At 34.1% G+C, this 20,584-nt stretch overlaps 1 protein-coding gene across 2 annotated transcripts in view; it reads right to left on the bottom strand.

The window, feature by feature from the left end:
• Positions 1-214: 214 nt before the first annotated feature.
• TBC1D32 (TBC1 domain family member 32) overlaps positions 215-20,584 on the bottom strand; it is a 246,731-nt gene continuing 226,361 nt past the window's right edge. For both annotated transcript variants that reach the window (XM_069076948.1, XM_069076949.1), the window contains one exon: positions 215-2,443. In XM_069076948.1, the coding sequence (XP_068933049.1) occupies positions 2,324-2,443 (120 nt within the window). In that variant the 3' untranslated portion in view covers positions 215-2,323. The remainder of the gene's footprint in view (positions 2,444-20,584) is intronic.

Below are 20,584 nucleotides of genomic sequence, written 5' to 3'. Positions count from 1 at the left end.
TCTTTCCTTTCCAGGAAACATAAAACCAACCATCTAAAACACTCCATGCTTAGCCACTTTCTTAAGCATACATAGAAGATATTCCATACATAGAAGATTACCCATGGCGAATTTCTCTGATTTCATATCTAAATAACTATCAACATGAAGTATATGAGAGTAATTATCCAAAATTGCAAATGTTATTGTTAAAAAGTTCACCAATGATTACATGTTATGTCAAAAAATATAGTTTATTATAACAGAATCATAAATAATGTATCAAGTACTCTATACAAAAAAAAGAAAAAGGAAATATAAATAGGTTATGTAGTTGCTATTTCATACTGTAGTTTATTTTACAGAAGAGGAAACTGAGGCAGACAGGATTAAGTGATTTGCCTAGGGTCACACAGCTAGTAAACCTCTGAAGTCATATTTGAACTTAGGTCCTACTGACTTCAGGGCCTGCACTTTGTCCTTAGGGGCTTACAAATCCTAAATAATCAAAAGGAAAAGAAAATAGTAAATCAAAAGGTGTATCATATTCACTTTTTTCTCCAAATGACACTGATAAAAACTAAATAACTCACATAAAGTAAATTCACAATAGCTGCCACATGGGCTGGCACACCTTTTAACTGCCTTACACTAACCAAATAACTGGCAATTATTCACTCAGCATTACTTACTTCTCCAGTGAAAATTAAAATTAGCATCCTGGCTCTAAGTGAAGTCAGCTTTCTAAAAGTATAATTTTTGTGTATTATATCCTACCTCAGTTTCCAATCAAAAGCAGCAATGAACATTCTAAAATTAATTTATTGTTTCTTCTTTTTCCATTTCATATTTCCAATTACTGTAGAGCTGCTTTTAAAAAGAAATAAAGCACCATAAGTTTCTTAGGACCAACAACAATAATTCAGGAATAGAATGGGAAGAAAGGGAATCATAAACTTATATTACAAGTTCTTTGAAATAGGTTTTGAAAATTAAGTTTGAAAGTAGACAAAGCTGTGTGTTTTAGGTCATCTAGAGGACTCTCTAGCTACATTCATATGAGTCATGGATAAAATGTACAGAATGTCAAGTTAACTTACTCTATTTTCTTTGGTAGACTTTATTGCTGCCTTGTGAGAAGAACATTCCTGATATGGTCATATTGCCATTTACATCATAAAACCTGATATTGGTAGTCTGATATTCTATCAGTTTAAAATCAGACAGAACTGAATATTATACAAGTCATCATGCCTCATGCCATTTCTTTCTTGTACAAAAAAGAAAAAAGATTTGTTGTAAACCATTTTTTTGGTCAAATGGTTAAAAAGTGGGAGGCTGGGTAGAAGAGTGTACAGCAAAATTGTTCAAGTTAAATTTGAAAACAAGATATTACTACTGGACTACCTTTATTTAAAATAGAAGGTTTTACTGAAAATAATGGTAATTTAATGTGCACTTTTATTTTATACTCTAAAGACTCTTCATAAATAAGAAACACAATGACAGTTATGTTACATGAAAATAAATTGGAACAAGCTTTTGGGTCATACTCGTTCAGGCAAATTTCCCTTAAGGATAGACTTCCATTCAAATAAAAGAAAAAATGATGTGTTCACTTAAATTAATTCAGAAATCAATGCTTTAATTTCCTACTTCAAATGCAATGCAAATCAGATCAATTACTAAAGAAAACATGTCAAAGAACAATAGTAGGATATTCATCAGGATGGAACCATCAATTTAACTTTGAAATAAGAAGGGCTGAGATTTTCATATGAAAATTTTTACATGGATCTAGGTGTCATATTCCAACTTTTAGAAAATAATTAGATAATGAGGCATTAGTGGGCCCCTGTCCTCTGTTCTTCCACATGTAGAGTAAAGATCAGACTCTTCTACAATGAGAGCCATGAATACAGAGAACAATTGTCTTATCTCTATGGATGCATACAAGCTAGCAAGATGATTATTTTCAATATTGCTTTTTATTACCAAACTCACTAGAAATGTTTCAGTTAGATGGCTAAGACCATATTGGAATAAGGCGGTATAGTTTGGTATTCACTCCCAGAAAACACAAATAAAGACCACAAATAAGCTAGGGCTGGCACTAAAGCAATCTACTGGCAATTGTAAACCAGCCTAGAAAAATGAATTCATTTCAGGTCACCAATTGAGATAATGCCTTCTTGAAAATACTATTATATTCACAAAACCCTCATTATTGATTTTACAATATGTGCATTCACAAAGCGTGAATTTTTATGGATACCAATATAAAACAATCAGTAGCCCTTTAAGAAGAGCTAAAACATGAAATTGAAATGCTAGTTCTCTGGAGCTATGTGCTTTGCACTCGAATGCTCTTCATGTCTTGCAGTAGCATGGGCCTATAGTTCTGTTCCAAGTTTTCCATGTATTCAAAGTAGTCACTCACCCGAAATCCATGCAGTGCTTCCTCCTGTCCAAACAATACAAAGGAAAACTCATTAACTTTGAAAAATATATTCAGTCCCAAGTAAAGGAATTTTAAATGTCTGCATTTAGCTCAACAACTTACTTTTTTTTTTCCTCCTCCTGTTACAAGGTGGGTATTTTAGACTACCAGAAAATTTATTACTATTTTTTTGAAGTGAGAAATCAGAGTATCCTCCATTAGGCAGTATTTTAAAATAAACTAATTGGGTTTTCTGTACCAAAAATCTCCTATGAAACGTTTCTTCAAAATTTACAAATTCCACAAACAGCATTCGGCAAACAACAATACACATTTGTCTTGAATTGATTCTGCAAACTAACTGCTTAAAGATAATACTATTTCTCTCCTCTGAATTATAAAGTACATTAGCCCTATAACCTTCCTTCCAAAAAAACACAGCTCTTGGAATGACAAAAAGTATCAACTTTGCTTAAGTGATCATGTCCTAAAGCAAAATACCATCATAATATTTTTGATAGATATATACAGTGTATTACTTTGCTAAAGTGCTTTATAATTATTACCCTCACTCTACTTTCCCCACCCCCCAATATATAGATAGTACCTATCTTTAAGAGTTTTACAGAAGACAAAAAATATATTTTCCTGGATCTGTGATTTCATTGATATGTATATTCCTCAAGGTTACAAATCATTCACGTCTCCATATGCTTTATAGTTATTCCTGTCCCCCCCCTAAATCCTTTAAAGCAAGTTCACTCAGTAGGTTAGGGACCTTCTCCTTATCTATCTTGACATACTGTAGATGCCAAGGCTATCTATCAGTGATCCCTGCTTTCACTACTTAATTACCCTACCTCCTTTTCATACAATCTTTCTGATTATGCCACTTTTTCACAGTTCTTTGTGGTTAATATGTTGCAGCCTACTTATACTCACCACATAATTTTATTTGACATGGATAATCAAATAAAGTAATTCAAGATCAGAGGTTAAAATGCAACAAGGTATTCTTAGACCATAAGAGGCAATTTTAAAAAATTTACTAAGCACAAGAAATAAAAAGAATATAATCTATAATTAGTCAATAAATATTTGTTAAGTGTCTACTAAGTGTCAGTAACTGCGCAATATGCTGGAGATAAAAAGAAAAGGAAAAGATAGACTGGGGACTTGAGGAGTTCACCCAGGAGGATGGCCTGCTAGCATAGGTTCTTTGATCTGCTTTGCTAAAGGAAAGCCAACTTTTAAAGGGGTCAATAATCTTGCCTTAATTACAGATAAGTAGAAAATACAAGCAGAGAAATTGGCACAGAGATTCAACAGTCCGGGCTCCTACTGTCTGAACAAAGTAATATAACCACCAACACACACCACCGGATCAGGAGAGCACAAACCTCTCAGTAGTCAGGGGTCTCTTAACAAACGGCTACTCAGAGTACCATCCAGGAAATCAAAAGGTCCTTCTCATAAATGAACCCCCAAAGCAAAATGCCAACCTCCCAGAATATACAATAAAGACTCTACCCCTGATTGGCTCAGAAGCTCAGAATATACAATAAAGACTCTACCCCTACTTGACCCAGCACAACTGTGAATTATCAGGATTCAAAGGAGATTAATTCTTCAGATGTTTACAATTTAGTCTGAGCCTACGAAACTGAACTCCAGAAAAAGATTCCACTTTGCTTACACTTACAGCTTCCTAAACTAATTACTATTTTTATTACTTTATGGCCTATAAAGGATGTATTTATTACTTGTGTTTTTATTTTTACTTCTAAATAAAAATTATATTAAAAATTTAAATTTACTTACAATATCTGTCAATACAGACAATTTTTGTAAAAGTTGTATATAGTACTAAGAAATATATATGTATACACATAGATATTATGCATACACACGTCACATGAATATGAACACATACACATGTGTGTATGTGTTCATATCTGTTCAATTCTATAATTTCTCTTTCATTTAACTTTTCGTTACATTTTTCCAAAACTGATAGAGAGACATTAAAATTTTCTGCCACTATTTGCATTGTTGTCTCTATCTTCTTGTAAAACAATTAATCTTCTTTTATGGATTTAGGTGCGAGAGCATTTAACATTTGTGTTTAACAGTGATACTGGTTTGTTGTCTATGGGTCCATTTAGATGAAATTCCCTTATCTTTTTTTTTTAAGTTGTGAATTTTGGTTTTTGCTTTGTCCTACAGGATGACCGTAACACCTGCTTTGTAGACTAATGAGGTTTGTATTTTGCTCCATTTTCTATGATATTTTATCCCTCAAATTAAAAATTTCCTGCCTCTACTTTTGTAAGGACAGTAATTTTTTTTCTCCATTTATTTTAGCTTAATCTGAACAACCTTATTCTCACTGGCTCTTGTCCCCTAGTCCTCAAGCACCACCTTCCCATTTTTCATTCTTTTCCCTAGTTTTGTTTAATTCATTAATTCTATTTTCTTTCTTTCTTTAATGTAGCTACCTAATTCTTCCACTCTTTTTTCTCAATTAAATAGGAAAGTAAAATCCCTCTTCCTCTTTCCACTCCTTGAACTTGGTTTTATGTTAGCATTAATTTCATTTTCTGTGCCTTTTTCTCCAAAAGGATATCTTTTTCTTTATTATTTCTCTTCCCTTTTAAATATTCTAGACTTTTTATTCTTTGATTTATGGCTCTCATATTTATTTATTCCTTATCTAGTCTAAATATTCCTCATAGAATTAAAGCTCCTAAAGTACACATTTTGAGTGCTCTTTTCTAAAAAGTTTCTGTGTCATTGCCTTGTACTCCTGTCCCATCCCCTTTTCTGCTGTTCCTCACTTAAAAATTCTAATTCCTGCATGTGATAGAGAGGATAGAAGTATTTCTTCAACTTAGGAATTTTCTTTTGTCCCTCATTGTGCAGTTCATTACTACTGTTTGGGATGAAAAAAACCTCATCCAAAATTTAATCAAGAACTTGGAGATCTCTTAGGATAAGAACAGGAATTTATTCTCTTCCCTGGGAGAAGAGGGCAGTCTTCCCATGACTGATAATGAGGAAGAGGCACACCAGGGGTGGCAAACAAAGTTTTTAAACCCTAACACACCAGGGTCATATTTCTCCCATTGGTTGGGGGAGTGAGCTCGGGCTGTCCCTGACTCCCACTGGAGGGGAGAAGGGGCTTACAGAGGCGGGGAAATCAGACAAAGAACTCTAGGTGGGAGTTGAAACACTCCTGAAAGGGCTTACTGCTGAGTGACAGCAGTAACGGAAGAGGAAGAGAGAAGTTAACAATCCAAGACTGTCTGAGACGTTTTCACTTCCCCCCAGACATTAACCTTCGTGTTCTCCCCATACATAGGCACATGTACAAAATACTCTGATTCACCTGTGGCTAGGGTGTTGTGAGATTTTAGTCCACATTTCAAGCCTGTTTCTTCCCTATCACTTCTATTTGACTTTCACCTGTCACCCACTTCTATCTTACTCTCTTGCACTGGAGACCTCTTTTGCTGATTGGATGCCTCCTCCTGGAACCTCTACTTAAGGAAGGCACCCAGGTCAGTCAAGTTGCATTCTTTTCCTAGCTCACAGACCACAGACTTCTAGCATTCTTATAACTGAGTGCCCCTCCTCCCTTTCAATTCCTCTTTCAGTTTCATTTTGTGTGCAGTTTTCCTCCATTAGAAGGTAAACTCCTTGAGGGCAGACTGCATTCTCAGTATTTAGCATAGTGATTGACATATAGTAAGCTTTTACTTAAACACTCTCAGATAGATCTTTTGTCTCCGTTTACTTTTAGATAGTAACATTAACAACACATTGCTAATAATCTGTTATACTTATTGTAAACCCCTTAGGTGTCTTCCTTTTAGTTTAGTTTTTCTTATCCTGCAGCCCCTTCCCCCTCCCGCCCCCAGTAGTTTATTTCAAGACCTGTGCCTTCCTAGGTGGCTTGGTTTACGGTTTATTTTTTGTTTTTTGTTTTTGAGGGGGAGGGAGGTCTGGGGTATTTGCATAGCAAATAACCTTATGTATGGTTTTTACTGAACATATGCTTCAAATACCCTTTTTTATTTAACATCTATCTTTTTCATTAATATTTAAGCTCAGATTTGCTGGGTATGTCTCTGTGGATTGTATCTTAAATTCCTTTGCTCTTCAGAACAAATTCTATTCCCTCTAGTGGCTTCTGGTGGGTGCGGAAAAGTCTTGAGTTATTCAAATTTCTTTTACATTACATTTAAAGGTTTTTCAAAAAGTCACTTAGAGAATTTGTTTTATTTGTCCTGGAAACTGTTAAATTTTAGAGTTTGTAGTATGTTTCTCCTTTAATCTCCTTAGGTAATCTATGAATTCTTTTGCCTGGCACTTTATTTTATTCTTTATTCAGAAGGTTTGGTAAGTTTTCATTTCTTATCATGTTCTTCTAGGAGACACATAATCCTCAAGGTTCCTCTACTATCCTTTTTTTTTTTCTAGATAAATGTTTTATTGAATAGAATCATTTTTTCTTTTTAACATTATTGTTTTTTGTTTCTCTGCTTCCAAATTGTCCTTCTGTATATACAGAAGTATCCCTAATCAGTTTTGCATTCCTAGTCAGTTATTTTCTTGTTTCTTTGATGAGGTTTGCCATTGCAAATTTAAGCTTTTTAAAAATTCAGTCAATTATTTCTACAGTGCAGCTCATAAATTCTGCCCCTACAATGATTAACATTCCATTAAAATATTTCATAACATCTTACTAGGGTTCCAGCTTCTCTTGGGAATCCATGATATTCTCCATTTCCTTTAGATATTGATTCATTTTCTTTTTTCTTGCAATATTTATTCATATTGGTCTTCTGTTCTTGAAGCCTGTCCTTTACTTTTCAATGTAACTTGTACCTCAGGTTCATATCTCTCTATTTTAACAAATATAAAAACGGAGTACTAGGGAAGTCATTTAGTCTGTTCATAATATAAACTCTTTTTATTTTTTCATTTCACTTTGCCATAATTGTTCGATATCGTTGTCCTAGGCAGCTAGGTGGTGCAGTGAATAGAGCACTGGTCTTGGAGTCAAAAAGACCCAAGTTCAAATACAGCCTGTGAGCTGTATAACTTTGAGTAAGTCATGTCACCTGTCTGCCTCAGTTTCTTCAATTGTAAAATGGGGATCATAAAGTACCTACCTCACAGTGTTGTTGTGAGACTCAAATGAAATAATATTTATAAAATGTTAGCCATCGTGAACACTTAACAAATTCTTATTCCCTCTCTATATAGTCACTATTGTACTGGATCCAGACAAGAGCACCAATTATTTAAATCTTCAATTGATTTAACTGAATTTTAATTAGAAACACTGCATTTGTTTATTCTTGCCTTACTCCCCAAGAACTCATTCCTTCCTTTTCAAAAACTTAACCTGATATAGGAATAACCTTTCAGCTGAAAAATTCAGTTCAAATGACTGTATGAGAATGAATGTTATACTGTCTGATTTGTCTATCCTCTGGATAGATTCCATGTATTAGGATCTTACTATCACCATCACTAAAAAATATAAACTTAGAGGTTTTACAAAGTGTCATTACTAACAAAAAAAAAATTAAGCTTTACTATCTGGGAAAAATAATTTCAGTACACATTAAAGATTTTTAAAAGAATGAATTTTTAGTTTTTCTCATAGTCATTTATATATGAAATTCAATGAGATGAGAAAGTTTGGAATAGAACTTTATTATTTTTTCTTCTCTAGGTAAAAATAAGTGAAAATCTAATATATTTCAATAGTTAAAGTCATTTTAAACAAAAAAAGAAAGACTATTTAGGGATATACATAGGTCTTACCTTGTTCAAGTACATTTTCCCAGAAACTACCATTTCTAGAAAAATGTTTTTTCATTTTGAACATCAATTTTTTAAGCAAAGGGAAAAATAGCTCACTAACTATGGTGAATATATGCTCATAAATCAAAGAATAATGGCTTTGAAAATACTGTTTTAAGAGAAAATGTAAAATATTCATCTTATGAAATTGCTTTTTAGATTATACATTATTTTACTGATTCAATTATATATACAATTATATATTATATACAACTATATATAATTATATATGCACATGTGTATACTCACACATAAATTATTATATTATATATCATATATTTTATGTATAATATAAGTTATATTATATATTATATTATAATAATAAATTATATATATTATACACATATAAAAGTTCCAATTCAAATCTAGTTTTCTGCTGTCATAGTAACATTTTTTCCCATACTAGCCCCAAAGTTTTTTTCTTGCATGCATTATTGTATTATTTTTATTAATTATAGCTGTTTAAATTGTCAACTTATTCAACTTCTAACAAGTTAGTTCCTTTGCATATTTTTTCTTTTCACTAATATTCCTAAGTGTCACATTCAGGAACAGTAGGCCGTTACTCTTAAAATAACTAAATATATCATCATCATCATCATCATCTCCTCCTCTATTCCTTTAAGATTTGCAAAGTGCTTTTTACCTATGTTATCCCATTTAATCCTCTCAACAACTTCTGGAGGTAGGTGCTTTTACAGATAAGGAAACCAGATGAGAGGTTGTGACCTACCCAGTCACTTAATATAGTATCAGAGATAGGATTTTACCCTAGGTGTTTCTTGACTCCAAGTTCAGCACCCTTCCAACTGAGCCAAATTATATCATTATCACCTCTTATATTTAAAGAACATTTTTCAGTTTTTAAGACACTTTTGCACATAGTACCTCATTTTATTTTCACAGAAGACCTGTTATGTTCAATTTATCCCCATTTTACAAATGAGGAAAGTGAGGTTCAAAGGTTAAGGAATTCATTTAAGATCCTAGAGAAAGCAAGTAGCACAGCTGAAAATACAACCCATATCTTCTGATTTATGAGTCAGGCCATTCTGTGCTACATCACACTAAATGTCTGCTCGATAAAAGAATAAGATAACAAAGACTCAATATCTTACCAGTTATTTTTTAAAGTCAATAATAGTCCATCAGACTGGTTAAAACATCAAATACTAAAATTTGAAAGTAAAATAAGAATGTTCTTTTAGGGAACAAATAGGGTGATATATAACAGAAGTGGCATAAAAACAAAAATTTATTTTAAAATATTTTAAAAATCTAAACAATGAGATTTTTCTTTTGACCAAAGAGCCCCATCCCTTCAGCAGCCAGTCTATAGTCTTTCTGTTTCTCACACACATATCTATTTCCATATCTATTTCTAGATCATTCTGCAGATAAAGATAGATTGATCTATATCTATAGATATAAGGATCTCTATAGCTATATAGACATAAATATAAACTTATATATGAACTATATACAAACAATTTTATATATGTATGTTTACATACATACATATACATATATAGTGTTATCAGAGAAGCTTTTCCTGATCACCTTAGCTGTTATGTTCCCCCTCCCAAAATTATTTTGTATTTATCACTTTTTACATTGTATTTTCCAGCAGATAATGTTCTTTGAAAGCAAGCCTTATTTTGTTTTTCTGTCTTTATATCACTACTGCTTAGATCAGGGGTGGGGGTGGGAGGTGAGGGGTAGGAAACTGAGGTCTCTAGGCTACATGTGACCTTCTAGGTCTTGGGGTGTGACTTTTTGACTGAGTCCAAGTTTTACAGAACAAATCTTTAAGGGGATTTGTTCTGTGAAGTTTCAATTCAATCAAATGGCTGTACTTAAGGACCTAGAGGGTCACATGTGACCTCAAGACCACAGGTTCCCCGCTGCTGGTCTGGATGAACAATGTCTTACATGTTTTAAAGTATTCATTAAATTCAAATGATTTTTTTAAAAAAGTCTGTTATCCCTTTTACTAATGTTTTTAAAATATAACATCAAAGAAAAGTTGTGATTTTTAACATATCTATCATCTGTATGAACTCAGATTCTAAAACTCTCCTTTATATAGATGTTCTTCTTCTCTCTCTTGGCCTTAAATCTTTCCATCATTCATCCAGGAACTCCTAGTCCATTCTGACTTTCAGAAAACCCTTAAGACTCCTCCTCTTAGGTAATTTTATTACCTTCTGCTGGGGACCAGTGTTGGTTTTTGGCTGATCAAGACAAAAAAATAGAGTGGTTGCAGACTGAGGAATTTCACTGTAATTAGTCTTATTTTCCAAATTCTGTATTTCTTCTGATGCATGCTGATGAAAGGCAGCACACTGATGTTATATGATACCATAAATCAATGGTTTTCACATAATTCAAGCTTTATCACTTTCCAAGTTATCTCACCATTGCCACTTTGCCTACATGTAGTTTCACTGAACAAGGCTGAAAATTTCAGCCCTTACATAGAAGAGAGGAAATTGTGCTGTGATTGAAAAACATGTGCAATGTTTATATTTCTTCACAGCTAAATAAATGTTATCTGTGTTCCAAATGCAGGTTGATCTTACTCCTTGAAAAGGGACACAAAGAACATGTTCTATACTGCTGGTAATTAGAGAGAAGTAAAGATTCCTATATGAAACAGAAAACTTAATGTAGAGAAAAAGGGGTCTTAGGTGAAGGAGACATAACTTGATCCTTGCCAAACTGATAGAAAATGGAAGAATGTTACACAGAGAAGGAGAAATAGAATGATAGCTGTAAAATTAGCAATTAAAATTGTTTTCAGGCTCTCCTTGAAGAAATAGAGCTTTAAGGAGGGAGAAGAACTTGTACAAAAAAGAACCACAGAAGGAGGCATCAGATGAGACATCATCTACTAAGAGGCAGAAGATTAAGAGAATAGTAATGTTAATTAGGAATGCCTTGCTCAGGAGAACTGAAGCAGCTATTTGTTGACCTAATAATAACAATAGAAAGATCTACTGTCTTCCTGGGGCATGATGTTTCCAAGTAATTATTACAGAGAAATTTCAAAACATCACAAAACAGATGATACCATGACCAATTCCTGTGATCCATGTGGCACAAATGATACTTCTATATGGAACCTAAAAAGTATAGGAAGCTTGGGGGCGGCCAGGTAGCACAGTGAGTAAGAACACCGGCTCCAGTGTCGGGATGACCTGGGGATCAAATCCAGGCTCCGAGCTCCGACACTTAGCACCCTTCCCCCCCCCCCCCCAGAAACACCTGGCTGTGTAACCTTGAGCAAGTTACTTAACCCCGATTGATCATTAAAAATATATATATATAGGAAGCTAAGTGGCAGAGTAGATAATGCTGAATCTTGAGTTAGGAAGACCAAAGTCTTCCAAATCCAGCCTCACATACTTATTAGTTATATGACTTTGGGCAAATCATTTAACCTCTATTTGCCTATACTTCTTCAACCAGAAAATGGGGATAATAATTGCATCTACCTCACAAAGTTGTTGTGAGGGTCAAATGAGACAATACTATATAGCACTTAGCATAGTACATGGCACATAGTAGGTGTTATAGAAATACTAGTGGTTGTCATAGCCAAGATGGTGGAATAAAGGCAGGGACTCACCTAAACTCTCCTCTAAAACTCTCCAAATACCTTTTTAAAAATGACTCTAACAACAAATTCTAGAGCAGCAGAAACCATAAAATGATGGAGGGAAACAAATTTCCAGCCCAAGACAACTTGGAAGATTGGCAGGAAAGGTCTGCTGCACCAGGCTGAGAGGAATACAGTCCAGTACAGATAGCACCAGCACAGACCAGGCCTTAGAAAACCCAGAGCAGGCCTCAGGGCAACTGAATCACTCGCAGCAGCAGCAATTTCTGGACTTCTCAGCCCAAAGACACCACATAAAACTTAGGTCAGCAGGGTGGGAGTGGAGCATAGTGCAGCTCAGGCCCTGCCAGCAGAGCCTGGCCCCAGCTGGCCAGGAGCAGGCCTTGGGGAGCAGCTGCTTCTGGAATTCTCAGCTCACAGACAGTAAAGAGGTCAAACAACAGTGAGAAGAGGATTATAGGGGACTTGTTGCTAACACTGAGGCAGGATTCTGTTGCTTTGCCCACACTCAGATCCAGGTCACAGTCCTGGGTGGCAATCCCAGGGTGAGGAGGAGTACTAATATAGCAGAGGTTACCAACACAGTGGAGGGGGCACCCTCCTCACAGTTCTAGGGCAGAAAAGAGTACTTGTGGTCCCTCACAGATCACAGCACAGGCCGAGAGAGTAGAAAACATCTCTCTTTAGATCATACCACCTTGGAATAACTGCAAACTTGCAGGTCTCTAGAATTATCTCTGGAAACAGCTACACAAAACCACTGAAGTTTGGGATAGTGTACTCTCACCCCTGGAAATAGAACCCTACTTTAAAAAACAGCTAAAAGTCAAGTAATAGACTGGGAAAACGAGCAAAAAATGGAAAAAAAGAACAAACCCCCCTCCCCCAAAAAAAGCTCTGACTATAGAAAATTATTATTGTGACAAGGAATATCAAAACACACACTCAGAAGATAGAAAAGTCAAAGCCCCTACATCCAAAGCCTCCAAGAAAAATACGAATTGGTCTCAAGTCATGGAAGAGCTTAAAAAGGCTTTTGAAAACCAAATAACAGAGGTAGAATAAAAACTGAGAAGAGAAATTAGCAATGCAAGAAAATCATCAGAAAAAATAGTCAACAGCTTAGTGAAAGACAAAAAAAAAATACCAAAGAAAATAACACCTTGAAAAACAGACTAGGCCAAATGACAAAAGAGGTCCAAAAAGCCAAGGATTAGAAGAATGTCTTAAAAAACAGAATTGGCCAAATGAAAAAGGAGGTCCAAAAGCTCACTGAAGCAAATAATTCCTTAAAAATCAGAATAGAGCAAATGGAAGCTAATGACTCTATGAGAAATCAATAAATTATAAAATAAACCAAAAGAATGAAAAAATAGAAGACAATGTGAATATCTCATTGGAAAAACAACTGACGTGGAAAATAGATTCAGGAGAGATAATTTTAAAATTACTGAACTACTTGAAAACCATGATCAAAAAAGAGCCTAGACATCATCTTTCAAGAAATTATCAGGGAAAACTGCCCTGATATTCTAGAACATGAGGGTAAAACAGAAATTGAAAGAATCCACTGATCACCTCCTGAATGAGATCCCAAAATGAAAACTTCCAGCAATATTAAACCAAATTCCAGAGTTCTCGGATCAAGGAAAAAATATTTCAAGCAACCAGAAAGAAACAATTCAAGTATTGTGGATCCAGTCCAGATAACACAAGATGTAGCAGCTTCTACATTAAAGGATCACAGGGCTTGGAAGATGATATTCTGAAGGTCAAAAGAGCCAGGATTACAACCAACAATCACCAACCCAGTAAAAATGAGTATAATTCATGTGGGGGCAAAATGGACATTCAATGAGCTAGAGGACTTTCAAGCTTTCTTCATGAAAAGACCAGAGCTGAATAGAAAATCCAACTTTCCAATATAAGACTCAAAATAAGTGTAACAAGGTAAACAGGAAAGGGAAATCATAAGGGATTTAATAGGGTTAAACTATTTACATTCCTACATGGGAAGATGATATTTGTAACTCATAAGACCTTTCTCATTATTAGGGTAGTCAGGAGGAATATATAGACAGAGGACACAGATATGAGTTGAATATGAAGGGATGATATCTAAAAAATAAAATTAAGGCACGAAAGGAATGTACTGGGAGAAGTAAAAAGTGAGAGGTAGAATGGGGTAAATTATCTCATATAAAAGAGGCAAGAAAAAGCTTTTACAGTGGTAGGGAATGAACCTTACTCTGATAAGAACTGGCTCAAAGGGGGAATGACATATACATTCAATTAGGTATAGAAATGTATCCTACCCTACAGAAAAGTAGGAGGAGAAGAGGATAAGAGAAAGAGGGGTAGTCATAGAAGGGAGGGCAGATTGGGGGAAGGGGTAGTTAGAAGCAAAACACTTTAGGAGGGACAGGGTGAAAGGAGAGAGAGAGATTCGAAAAAAAAAAAAAACCAGGGTAGAGGGAATAGGATGGAGGGAAACACAGTTAACAATAGCAACTGTGAACATTTTTTTTTCTTTAAAGCCAGTTTTTCTGATAAAGGTCTCATTTCTCTAACATATAGTGAACTGCATCAAATTTATAAAAATAAGAGCCATTCCCCAATTGATAAGTGATCAAAAGATATAATCAGTTTTCATATGAAGTAATCAAAGCTATACATAGCCACATGAAAAAATGTTCTAACACATTACTGATTGGAGAAAAGAAAATTAAAATAATTGTGAGGTACTCTTATACATATTAGATTGGTTAATAGGACAGAAAGACATTAACACACTGCTGGCAAAGTTGTGAACTAATTCAACCATTGTGCAGGGCAATTTGGAACTGTCCAAACTGTCCATAAAACTATGCATACCCTTTGACCTAGCAATATCTCTACTAGGTCTTTAACCTAAAATAGATGAAAAACAAAAAGGAAAAGGGCCTATATGAACACAAATTTTTATAGCAGCTCTTTCCTTGGGATAAAGAATTAGAAACTGAAGGGGATGCCCACCAATTGGGTAATGGCTGAAAAAACTTTGGTATGTAAATATGATGGAATAATATTGTACTATAAGAAATGATGACCAGGATGCTCTCAGAAATACCTAGAAAGATTTCCATGGGCTGATGTAAAGTGAAATGTACTATGTACAAAATAATAGCAATATTGTAAGATGATCATCTGTAAATGACTTAGATATTCTCACAATACAAGAATCCAAGACAAATGTGAAGGACTTATGATCAAAAATGCTATCCATCCCCAGAGAAAGAACTGATGGTGTCTGAATAAAGACTGAAGCATACTTTTTTTTACTTTCTTAATTTTTCTGGGTTTTTTTTTTGCTGTCTGTGTTTTCTTTCATGACATTACAATTATGGATATTTTGCATGACTATAAATGTATAATCATATCAAATTGCTTGTCTTCTCAATGGGGAATGGGGGAGGGTAGAGAGGGAGGAAGGCAGAAAATTTGGAACTCAAAGTTTTAAAAACAAATTTTAAAAATGTCTTTTACATGTAACCGAGGAAACATTAAATACTAAATAAAGACCAATTAAAAAATAAATTTAATCCTAAAAAAAAAAAAAGAAATGACTTTCACATTGGGAGCCAGTTTTTTATGTCCATTAAGAAATATAACCATCTTCTACCAAAAAAAAAAAGAAATGCTAGTGATGATGATGACAATTATGAAGATGATAAAGTCTTGTTAAAAAATATCAAGTCGTTGACAAGAAATTAAATACCATAGGGTCATGGGCTATATTTTACTGACTGCTATCCATTGAAGGCAAGAAAGAAGAAGAGGAAAATTAATTTCTGAAGTGAATAACTATTGATGATAGTAGTATCTAAAGACAGGATTGGGATTCTGGATCAAAGCTTACAATAAAGGGTTGAAAAATTACCGATCAGAGATGTAATATATCTAATAGAAGTTAGAATGTAATTGTTAGGTGTCTTTGAAATTTAAGGGGGGAAGAAGACTGCTTATGTATATCTCCTAAGCAAGATAACAGAGAACTGCCACGAATAAGAATGAGTAATAGCAATTCTGACACCCAGAAATTCACAAGAAACAAAATTCAAGGAAGGAATCAGTATAATAAATGGCTTCAAGCATCGATATATAAAATTTAGGCAACAAATAAGAGAAAGTAAAGAGCTTAATGCAATGGGAAAATTTGATTTCATTGGTATTACTGGGGTCGGAAAAAGCCCATGACTTGACTATGAATTTCAATAGGTAAACTCCCTATTCAAAAGAAACAGGAAATGCAAAGTGTGTGTGTGTGTGTGTGTGTGTGTGTGTGTGTGTGTGTGTGTGTGAGAAGGTGATAAGGGGGTCAGAAAGGGGCAGCATTATATATTAAGGATGTATATTCATTTGAAGAAATCTAGGAAACAAAGGGAGAGAAGCATGACAGAGAGTATTTAGGTGAAGGTCAAAGGGAGAAATAGAAATGAATTTGTTATTGGAGCATACTTCAGATCACTTGGACAAAAAGAGGATATTAAATGAGGAGTTTGAGAAATAGATCAAAAGTCTGACAAAGAAGTATGATGTAATAGTTGTGGGGGACTTCAATATCCCAGAAATCTGCTGGAGCTTTCGTACTGAAAAAAAAAAAAGGAGCAGCTAATAATTTCTTATCTTACCTTAGTTATAATATATCATCTTTCAAAAAGTATAGGAACTAATAAGAGGAAATTCTGCTCTGGATCTGACAATAGAGAGGAACTAGTAACTGGAATGGATAGGAATTTAGGGGAAAATGACCAGTCCATCCTAGGGTTTATGACAAAAGAGAAGAAATTTGGTCATAGTCTAACATGCACACAATATTTAATATTTGGGAAAAGTAGATTTCAAACAGTTTAGAGGAAGGACAGGTGAAGTTCATTGGACTAAAATAGATTGGGGGGAGGGGGGAATCAGCACAGGTTTGCTCAAACATGAAATTCTGAAGGCCCAAAAGAAAACAATTTCAACACAGAAGAGAAAATGGGATTTGTCTGAAAAGACTTAAGTATATAAACAGGGAACTCACTAAACAACTTAGATTTTTAAATGCACAGAAAAATGGAGGCAAAGCTGGTTAACAGAGGAAAATGATAAATATATGACACAGTCCTGTCATGGTATTAGGGATACTGATGTTCATAATGAACTAAGGCTGGATAGAGAAGCTAAAGACTAAATTGGGAGTGGGAGTTTAAGCAACACTGAGAGGAAAAAAGGAGAATCAAAGAAGGGGTAGGATCTTTGGTTGCTGTAGATGGAAAGTTTATAACTGACAACAAAGAGAAGGCAAAACTATTTAAGTCTTAGTTTTCTTCTGTTTTCTCTACAAAAATGTGATATTTACATTAAATCATAGAACAAAAATAACAGGGAGATGAAGAGCTAAAAACATATTCCTTTTCAAATTTCTTTCTAGCAAAGTTCAAAAGAAGGAAAAGTGGAATTTCAAATGACATCAGGTTTGCATAATCCTGTATTTTCTTTATCTAAAATAATCAGACGACCATGTAAAGTAGGGACTTATTACAAAGGGTTTGTAGAATGCGGTTGCTTTTTTGAGGGAAAGGTATGTTTCCTTCTTGTGTTTATATCCATAGTGCCTGGTTTAGGTGACAAAAGGATGGGAATACTGAAACAGGCTCAAAAAGAGCCTGTATAACACTTATAAGAGCAATCAAAGCTATTACAACAAACCCTTTATTCTATAAAACATCAGCAACATGAATAAGTAGGTAGAGTGAGGAGAGGTTGGACTAGAGGTATACAGGTTAGCAAAGAAAAAATACTTGTGAACGAGTTCCCACTATACTAAAGTTACTTCTGAACAAGAGCAGCCTATCCTTGGAATTTAAAAGCAGTGATTACTTTTTTTCTTTAAGTTAATATTCAATCTGCTTCCCTCAGTCTGATCTCCATTTCTTCACCCTGTCAACATGTCCTGGTAATAGCAGCTGGAGCTCAAGAAATTTGTTGACATTTTGCTGATTGGCTGGAAATTAATCTGACTTTTTTGTAATTATAAACTGATTTTGCAATAATATGCAGGTTTTGGTTGGAACATTTTAATTAAGGTCTTTAAGCTTTCAAAGTATGATTTTTAAAAAGTTTTAAAATTGATTTTAAACTTAAATAAAAAAAAATGAAAAAAAAAACATTGCCATATACACAACGGAACACAAGAGGATTCAATATAAAGATACAATAAATTTTCATTTCAAGAAAACCCATACAATGAATACTACAAATTATTTTCTTTGTATGTTTTCTTTTGTCTTCTACTGTGCACTTTTTACTTTATTTTTCCCCTTTCCTGCCTTCCCCACCCCCCAAGAAGGCTACAATTAAATGTGGCTATATTGACCTACACACACATAGATATACATAAACACACACATATATATATACACATACATAAACATACATACATACACACATATATACTCAAACGTATGCAAGACATTATTATGCTTATTTCTACTTGTCATCTGTTCCGTCTTTCCTAAGTCCAAATCATTCCATATTTTTCTAAATCTACCAACTCATCCTTTCCTACACCACAACAATATACTGACCCAATCTCATTTTATCTGGGAGATTATCTATGAAAGATTTTTTCCCTAATTTTTGCATTCCCTCTATTCTTGGCTACATAGGTTTTATTTACACAAGAAAGTGTTAATTTAAAATAATATCATTATCTATTTTACACTTCAACATATATAATATGGTTTAAGGTCTGATAGTACTGAATCTAGTTCCTTCACATCTTTTTTCCCCTGGTTTTCTTGAAGTTCCTAACTCCTGTTATTATTTTTCAACTCAGTAAGATTTTTTTAGTACTTCAATTGGGATGGCATTACATAAATAGATCAGCTGGCAAAATTATCATTTAAAAATCATATTAGCTTTACCTACCCATGCACAATAAATTATTACTTCAATTATTTAGATCTAACTTTGTATAAAATATGTTTTGTGTTTATATTTGTATAGTTACTGTGTCTGTTTTGGAAGGTATACCCTCATTTTTTAAAATACTGTCTAGTTATTTTATATGGTCTAAAACTATTGATTAAATGGTTGACATATAGTATAGTTTCCCTCTTCTTCTCTGTTGATTAAATCTGGTTTTAGCTTTAACTTTGTCTGAGATCATGATTACTATCCTGTTTTTTTATATAATAAATTCTATGCCTGATCTTTATTTTATGTTTGTGTGTATTATCTCTCATTTTTATAGCATTTCCTGAGAGCAACATATTATTGAATCAAATTTTTAATCCATTAGTTTCCATTTTATAGGTAAATTCATCTCATTCACATTCTAAACTATAATTACTTATATATTTTCCTCACTATTTTTTTTTTTTTTGCCTTTTGGAGGGCAATTGGGGTTAAGTAACTTGCCCAAGGTTACAAGGCTAGTTTTTTTGTGTGGGTGTTAAGTGTCTGAGGCTGGAACCAAACTCGGGTCCTCCTGACTCCAGGCAGGCACTTCCACTCCACCTCCTCACTCTTCTACTTTACTTATACCTGCTACCTTACCCTCCTATTCTTTATCTACTCCAAATATCCGTCCTTTATCTTCTCCTCTCACCCTATCCCTTACCCTTTAATTTCTTTCTGAATTTAGAAGATTTTTATACCCTTCTAAATAATATAGGTTGTTCCCTCTTTATCCCTCCCTGATTTCCCTCCCCTCTTATTTCTTTTTGAATTTAGAAGACTTTTATACCCTTCTTGATTTATAAGTATTATTTCCTCTTTAACCCATTCCAAATGAGAGTAGGGTTCCAGAACTACCTGCCCTCCTCCCCCATTTAATTGCTCTGTATCAGTTCTTCCTCTCACATCTCATTTGTAGGAGATAATTACTCTTTTTTTTCCTTTTCCTACATCATTTTGCTTTCTAGAATAACTTCATACCCAGCCCTATCCAACTTCTTTTTTTTTTTTAATTACACAATTACTAATAGCTACGTTAGACATAATGGTTTACATCTCCATGTATAAAAAGTAAACAATTTGTCCTTATTGAATCCCTTGTAATTAGTCTTCGATGTTTACCTTATATTTCTCTTGGATCTTGTATGTCCAATTTTCTAAGTTCTGGTTTTGCTGCTATAAAATCCTGGATGATTTTCAATTCATTGAATATTCATTTTTTTCCATTCAGAATTAAATTTAACTTTGCTGGCATAATATTTTCAGCCATAACCCCAGTTCTTTTTCTCTCCCATACATAGTCTTCCAAGACCTGCAGTCTTTTAGTGTAGCCACTGCTAGGTCTTGTGTAAGATGGCTCCACCATATTTGAAATGTTGTGTTTTTTTCTTGGTGCTTATAATATTTTCTCCTTGAGCTGGGGGTTTTGGAATTTGACTATGACATCCCTGAAGGTTTTTCTCAAGAGATCTCTTTCAGGTGGTGATTGGGAGACTTTCTCTATTTCTAATTTCTCCTCTTGTTCTAAACACTTCAGGACAATTTAAAAAAAATATTTCTTGTATTATACCAAAATTCTTTTTTTTTTTTTTAATTGGAGCTTTCGGGCAGCCTGATCATTCTTAGGTTTTCTCTTCTTGATATGTTCCCCAGATCAGTTGTTTTTCTTATGAGATGGTTCACAT

The sequence above is a fragment of the Petaurus breviceps genome, unplaced genomic scaffold (genome assembly GCF_028583685.1).
Source record: "Petaurus breviceps papuanus isolate PSGF00001 unplaced genomic scaffold, PetGlider_PUasm1.0 90977, whole genome shotgun sequence".
Lineage (NCBI taxonomy): Eukaryota > Metazoa > Chordata > Mammalia > Diprotodontia > Petauridae > Petaurus > Petaurus breviceps.
The sequence above is the reverse complement of the archived record's forward strand: the minus strand, read 5'-3'. Positions and strand labels throughout refer to the sequence as shown.